Consider the following 7,842-nt stretch of genomic DNA (forward strand, 5'->3'; position numbering starts at 1 on the left):
GACAAAGGTCTTAAAACAAACTAAAACACGGTCTTAAAACTAGAATTTGACTCAGGAGCCCTCTACATGACATGCTCAAACAATTATGCAAAAAAAAAGTAAATATGCAGGAGCTGTCTCAGATGATACTGTATCTTAGATGTGTCAAGTCTCTAGTAAATTTGCAATTAGGTTAATCAAATTACTATAATCCTGGGGCTCTTGGGGCCCCTGGTGTATATATATATATATATATATATATATATATATATATATATATATATATATATACAGTAGGCAAATATATATATATATGCCTACTGTATATTCTAAAGTGCAATACTATTTCCAATCAGACCTATCAATTCAGATGATATTGTGCTGAAATATTACATATTGCTACATCTATCCATCCTTTTAGTAATCTAGGAAACAAGGGTGGTTAAGTCCCTGAATGCACCACGGGCCTGGGTTCTCCTTCTACGTCAATGACACTGGGCGGTTCATGAATGGGTTTGTGAAGTGGGAGGACCCGTCATTTGACTTTACCAGTCAGGGAAAAAAGTAGGTGTTGTGCTGTAGTGTTTGGTTTGGTGCGATGCAGCTTCATGACTGTTTTTAAACACACGAGCAGCGGTTCACTGTGCGTACGGACTGCAGCGGAGCGTTTGACAAGCATCCTCTAACAGAGCTTACCTCTGTGGATGCATGGCTGCCTGACACACTGTTATGTCAACACTTATAAAACATGGAGGACACTCTCAGCCCTCAGCCGGGGAAGGCTCCGCTCTTCATGCAAGGCGATCAGGCCCCAGTGATGTTAGCCAGATCCTGACTGGTCGCTTTCCTCACAGGCAGGATACAAGGCCGCGTCTGATTGGCCGAAATGTTTCCTGAATAATTATCTTTGTTCACTGCAGGCAGGGGCAGCACTGTGAGTGTCAGATACAGGGGAAGAAAAATAAGCAGAGAGCTAGGCCTAAAACCACAAAATAACATGATTAATATGAGTCTTTTTGACATACAAACCCCATATAACAATGTTTTGAAGCTTCCAAGTGTAGAACCTGGTGGTAGTTGTCTTATTTGAAGGCTTTAGAAGTAGAAATGGCAGCATGTAGACTATGAGGAGCAGGACACCATGGCTTCCATTTTTTTTATGTGGAGAGGGCCTTTGTTTAAACTCCTCCCTCTCTCTCTTGGCTGTTTCCACAGAAAAGAGAAGCTGTAGCTCCTCACCTATTTTGGCAATTCAGTCTGAAAAAAGAAAGAAAAGAAAATTAGGCTGCTAAAGTGAGAATTTATATAGTCAAAACACTTTCATGGTTTAGTTGTAAAGAAAAGGGGAACAGATGTAGAGCTTTGAGGAAGCCATGCCTTTTTATGCCACACGCTGTTGTTACTGTAATAGTTTTAGGTAAATAATGGCCCAGTTAGTGTCAAATGTAGATATGAATATATTAACCATGTTGTAAAATGTAGTAAATATAATAAACTAAAATTAAATATAAAATATATATGTATGTATCTCCCCATTAGTATCACCTGCAACAGTGTGAATGTCCCCGTTGTGGGATTAATAAAGGATTTTGAATCTTGAATCTCCCCTCCAGTAGAAAGAATACTGAAATTTCAATTTTAACACTGGAGGAGCGTTGTATTAAGTGTGTATCGAGGTTCCCCCTTCAATGTCTGTGCTGTAACAGTGATCATAAATAATTACACACAGCTGGATAAAGCACAAAATGTTGTCCTTTTGACATTCAACAGCAGTGAAATACTCAGTGATCAGAAAAATTGAAAAACAATGTAATAACCCTGCCATAAATATAATCTATAATGTTTTTCTTACAATGTTCCTATTTTGTCTGAATCCGTTGTTGACTCAACTCTTTGATCATTTGTATAGCTGTAATTCATGTCATACTGAATAGTCCCTCCCAAAAATGTAGATGAGGTGTCTAAATATTAGGAAGAAAATGTTTACTGTATATAACAAGCAAGCAACAATACAAGCAACAGTGTTCACTCTTTCAACTACACATGGTTTGCCGTTTTTGTGATCACTAGATGAGAGAGCATACACTGACAGGCCTTTCCATAGATGTAAAAGGGAGTTTCAAAAAACCAGAAAGATCCGTCAATATAAAGCAATCGAATAAAATCTTACACAAACTACTGGTCACAATAATTACTATTAAGCACCCCTGCCTCGTCTTTTTGTCGAATATAATGGATCCAAGTGAAAGTGTATGAGTTTATGACTGAGAGGGAAAAAGATGAGCGCCCAACGTGGGGCTCGAACCCACGACCCTGAGATTAAGAGTCTCATGCTCTACCGACTGAGCTAGCCGGGCGATACTTAATCATACACGTGCTAATCCGTCTTATTTCTGAACTGTTGTAGGCTACTATCTTGATAGTATTCTCATTGTTAACTGTTGTAGGCTACTATCTTGATATTATTCTCATTTAGGTGAAGCAACTTCTTCAATACTTTTAAACCGTCTCCGATTTGAAGTTGCGTCACGTTGTGCTGGTGTAAGGAACATGGATGTATTAAGAAGGGCAAGAGGGTTAACTTAGGGTTTGGTTTTTTTATCCCAGTTCTGTCTCATACTGTCCTCTAGCGGTAAAGAACTAAAAGTGTTTTATTTAAGTTGTGTCTTTGAACTAGGCTAAAAATTACTCCGTTACTATGGTAACGTTAACGTTATTGCACGGTCCTACCGGCCCAGTTAAAGCCACAACAGACTAACGTTAGCTAACACTTTACTTAAACAACGACCCATTAAAATTGGCTTTCGCTAGCGTATTTACATAAGCTTTCCAGATAACACCGCGCCTGATGGCAGTGAAAACATTACAGACGCTCAGTAAGTAGCTAGCTAGCTAGCTACGTTAGTGTCACAGCAATTATGGGATCGTGTATCTTGAACACCGTGTAAACGTTAGTTAACGTTACCTGACTGTTTGGTTTTCTCCGTACATTGTCCGTAAATCACCATCAAGTAAGAGGAGGCGCATTAAAGCCACCATAATTTAACTTAATTGACGTGGTTGCCTTTTAAACGGGGGCACTTTCAAGCACATTAAATCGCAACTTCCGGCTATTTTCTTTCCAAAATAAAATGTTAAACGACAGGTGAAGTGAAAAAATGTACCCACGAGAAAATAGTGTATTCGATCCCCAGCTCATCCTGTCCTGCATAAAAAAATCCTACTTGAGTATAAAAGTGCAGAGTATTCTCAGCTAAATGTACACGTTTCAAAAGTACTTGTTATGCACATTGGATCCTTTTTAGTGTTATAGGTTATAATATATGATCATGTATATATTACTGGATTACTCCGACTAATGTGTTGTCTGTATAATTAAATTGCATATATGAATAAATAATAATTAAAAAAAAACAAGTTCATTGAGAACTCTTGGTTTGACAATGGAATTTAGCAATTAAAAAAGTGAAATACTTTATTCAATTGCACAAACTACCTCTTAATTCTAAATATCCTAACAGACTTTAAAGATCAATTTGTCTTTTCATCACTGACTTTGGGAGCTTTGAGTGATGTACAGTGAAAGTTTGTAAGTCATGAACAATCGTATCCAATAAACAATCTTTATTTTTCTTTGCGATACAGAGATGTTCCTGCAGCAGTTTACATGTTGTGTTCACGCAGTAAAGCAAAAGAGAGAGCATTATTTCCTGCTTTTGCATGGTCGGAAACCTGTTTGTCAGGCCCCATTATTCATATGCTGGAATCTACTAGTAACAGGTTTTCAGTGTGTCAAATAGTTAGCTGTAATTTTATGAAGCACTACTTTATTCAGCAATATGTTCTTTGTGATCATGGAATAAAATAGATAAATAAACAAAACTATAATGACAAAGGTCTTAAAACAAACTAAAACACGGTCTTAAAACTAGAATTTGACTCAGGAGCCCTCTACATGACATGCTCAAACAATTATGCAAAAAAAAGTAAATATGCAGGAGCTGTCTCAGATGATACTGTATCTTAGATGTGTCAAGTCTCTAGTAAATTTGCAATTAGGTTAATCAAATTACTATAATCCTGGGGCTCTTGGGGCCCCTTGTGGTATATATATATATATATATATATATATATATATATATATATATATATACATACAGTAGGCATATATATATATATGCCTACTGTATATTCTAAAGTGCAATACTATTTCCAATCAGACCTATCAATTCAGATGATATTGTGCTGAAATATTACATATTGCTACATCTATCCATCCTTTTAGTAATCTAGGAAACAAGGGTGGTTAAGTCCCTGAATGCACCACGGGCCTGGGTTCTCCTTCTACGTCAATGACACTGGGCGGTTCATGAATGGGTTTGTGAAGTGGGAGGACCCGTCATTTGACTTTACCAGTCAGGGAAAAAGTAGGTGTTGTGCTGTAGTGTTTGGTTTGGTGCGATGCAGCTTCATGACTGTTTTTAAACACACGAGCAGCGGTTCACTGTGCGTACGGACTGCAGCGGAGCGTTTGACAAGCATCCTCTATCCGTTGAGAAACGCAGGCTAACAGCAGCCGTGCAGCGACGGGGGAAGCTAGCTTCATCCCACCTAGACGGTAGCCCAGAGCCAGAGAAGGGAGAGCCGCGTCGGTGAGCCATGGGGTTCCGCAAGAAGAACAAGAGCCCGCCGGTGCTGAGCCACGAGTTTGTGATCCAGAATCACGCCGACATGGTTTCGTGTTTGGCCATGATAATCCTCCTCGGCCTGATGTTCGAGGTACTGTGTGATTGGACAGGAGCTGTGGTTAGCCGAGTGATGTTAGCTGCTGCTAACTATCGTTAGCTGACATGACAGCAGCAGTCCAGGGGCAGGGCGCTAGCGTGTCGCTCTCCTTCCCTTCTCATGTGTCTCACTCAGTGCCAAACAAGATAGCGAGGAGGCCCACTGGCACAGCATACAGGTCATTTTACCAGTCGGCTAATCCATTGCCTCAATAGGAAATCAATACATGTGCCTTGGCAACAAGATAGTCAGGCTAGATGTATGCCTGCACGCTGCACATTTGATTACCAGCCCTTTGGTTGGACAGAGCAACTATAGCTGACTTTGAATGAAACAATATACTGACCTGTACCCACCCAAACCCAGCCACCAGACTGAAAATATTGTAAAAAATTGATCAGATTTTGTCTCAATTAACCTTTACCTGTGTGGATAAAGATGAGTTATAAGTTTAGTACATAATTAACAATGCCTAGGGGGAAGTGAAGCCCATGATACACACTCATTCGGATACAATGATAGTCATTGTAGCAACTTAACATGTACCTACGTTTTGCTAGAGACCCCTGGGAACCCCTGCAGGCAGCCCCTGGAGGTCCCCAGACCCCAGTTATGGGACTCAGTGAATTCAGAATCTTGCAGTGACACTGCAGTCCTCACCAATTACATACGCACATTAAATGATGAATTATGTGCACCTGTCAAAAAATGGTATCACGACCGAAAGTAAGATTCACACATTAACATGGGATAATCCAAGACGATTATACACACATTTATTACAGTATTGGTTTATTAACAGAAAGGCTTTGCTTTTTTTTATACAAAATACGTCCATGGTCCGTGACAAACTCTTTTCCCTGACTCAGAATCACTCTATTGATCCTGTTTCTTTCTTTGTGTTCCAGGTCACAGCCAAGTTTGCCATCATGTTCATCACAGTCCAGTACAACGTAACACAAGTTCTTGGTGAGCTGAAGTTTATGTGTACAGTAATCATTCCAGTATTTTTAAGATAAATCAAGTTAACAACTTCATCTGATTTCTAAATAAAAGCTCAGCACTTCATTGGCTGCTTATTCTGCCTCTTAAGTCGTCGTTTAGGCGTTAAGAGTTTAACTTTGTGTTTCTCTTTTGTTGCAGATGAGAAGAGTGATCCAGTAAACCTTTACCAGTATGGCCCTAAAGATATGGCCACTGTGTTTTTCTACCTGCTTATTGCGGTCATCCTTCATGCCTTGATACAAGAATATATTCTCGATGTGAGTACATCTATATCCAAACTCAGCAGCCGTAACTATTGGCTCACATTGTTTGTTGTTTGCACACAGCAGCGTATTATTTTGATGCTTTTACTTAAGTGTATAAACACGGCATGAGAGAAACAGAATCTCTCCACCTCTATTTTGTCAGATAACACAATGTCAGACGTGTCCATCTAGTTTTTAATTTCTAAAGCATCAAATAACGCCTCATGTGTTTGCTCTGTTCTGATCTATGACTAAGATTTGGATAGCTGTTTGACGGTAATCAGGTCCAATCTTTCCAGCTGCATGTACACTAAAGCATAATAACTGAAAAGATGTTCATGTTTCTCCTGACATTTTTTGGCTTTCAGTTCCCGGTGGGATATCATTAATAGAACTTTTTTTTGATATTTATATTCCAAAAATAAAAACCTTATGTGGACCACATTCAAGGATTTAAATAAAAAAAGGACAGATATCCGTCTCTCTAAAAGGATGGAATCCTGCTTTATCACGTCTGTCTTAAAACAATAGTGTGAACATCGAGGTTGTAACAACAGGTTGTAATATTCCTCGTATTCATTCTGGCCATTCCGAATACATTTACGAGATGGGGGACAAAATTATGTTATGTGTACAAAATACATCAATTTGGGATTCAGTGTCTTGCGCTTGGGCACTTTGACATGTGGAGTGGAGGATCAAAACACTAACCCTGCAATAACAGACGACCCACGCTACTTCATGAGACGCCCGGACTGAAGACAGACTTAAAAAACGCGAAGCTATCCTTTTAAAAATTGCATCATTTGCGCAAGAAGGAAAAAGTGGAAAACTTGCACAGCTACTGCATGACTACAGTTAATGTTAGAGCTGTGACAGTTATAACTCAGTAACAGGCAGTGTTATATGATTAACCTCATCAGTCAAGTAGTGACAACTAATCTACAAATATCTGTGTAACTGAAAAAAGTGACGCATACTTAAATGATAATAAAAAAGAAGGTACTAAATGTCTCCCACATCAATATGTGAGATATATATATATATATATATATATATATATATATATATATATATATATATATATATAATATGGGCTGTCAATCGATTAAAAAATGTAATCTAATTAATTACATACTGTGATTAATTAATCGAAATTAATCGCATACATAATTAACGGTGCCTGAACCGATACTTTTTAAGAAAGTAAAAAAAGAAAAGGGTACTAAACAACAGTTGGTGGCATTAAAGAATGGCTTGTTTATTGCTAAGGCCATATGGTCAAAATTAAATTTAATAATAATGTATAACAATAACTAATTTCAGTAGTAAATTGCTGTTGAACCATCAGATGGGAAAAGGACATTTACAATAACTTCAAATGCACCACGAGCCTGTAGTTTACCAGTTTCATTGAACGCACCGTCTGTGTTGTTTCTCCGACGGCAGCTGCAGATTGTTACATACCGGTGTTGAATCCTCTACAGTAAAACACAGTCACACTTTACACCGTTTAGCGTTAGCTGTCAGCATTTTAACCGTGTTTAATCCAGCTACTAGCTAGCGGTAGGCTAACGTTAGCTGCTGTCGAGTATAGTGTTAACTAGCGTCATGTGCAGCAGTGTTTGTGTTTCAAAGCATCAGAGAGAAGCGCAGACATATCAGTGGCACCAGATTTCGGTAGCCAGGGTTGGCAGGAAGATTTTTACAAGTAAATGTTACCATTAATAATCCAGGCAGAACATTCTCGTCTCCCTCCTTCATTTTACAGTCCAATGGTGGCTAGAATGGCTCCGGGTCAAACGTAAATATGGAATGGATTAATCTG

At 38.7% G+C, this 7,842-nt stretch overlaps 1 protein-coding gene, 1 long non-coding RNA gene and 1 other non-coding gene across 5 annotated transcripts in view; 1 reads left to right on the top strand and 2 right to left on the bottom strand.

Annotated features, from left to right (window-relative positions):
- Positions 1-680: 680 nt before the first annotated feature.
- On the bottom strand, positions 681-3,085 carry LOC144520333 (uncharacterized). The gene is made up of 3 exons (XR_013502203.1): positions 2,945-3,085; positions 1,009-1,236; positions 681-911 (listed from the first exon to the last, which is right to left on the bottom strand). It is a non-coding gene; the product is annotated as an uncharacterized LOC144520333 (long non-coding RNA).
- trnak-cuu (transfer RNA lysine (anticodon CUU)) lies at positions 2,264-2,336 on the bottom strand. The gene has a single exon. It is a non-coding gene; the product is annotated as a tRNA-Lys (tRNA).
- Positions 3,086-4,359: 1,274 nt separating the features above from the next.
- Positions 4,360-7,842, top strand: part of LOC144521109 (translocating chain-associated membrane protein 1-like 1) — a 12,498-nt gene continuing 9,015 nt past the window's right edge. For all 3 annotated transcript variants that reach the window (XM_078255422.1, XM_078255423.1, XM_078255424.1), the window contains exons 1-3: positions 4,360-4,758; positions 5,673-5,733; positions 5,908-6,026. In XM_078255422.1, the coding sequence (XP_078111548.1) occupies positions 4,639-4,758; positions 5,673-5,733; positions 5,908-6,026 (300 nt within the window). In that variant the 5' untranslated portion in view covers positions 4,360-4,638. The remainder of the gene's footprint in view (positions 4,759-5,672; positions 5,734-5,907; positions 6,027-7,842) is intronic.

This window comes from Sander vitreus, chromosome 7 (genome assembly GCF_031162955.1).
Source record: "Sander vitreus isolate 19-12246 chromosome 7, sanVit1, whole genome shotgun sequence".
NCBI classification, from domain to species: Eukaryota; Metazoa; Chordata; class Actinopteri; order Perciformes; family Percidae; genus Sander; species Sander vitreus.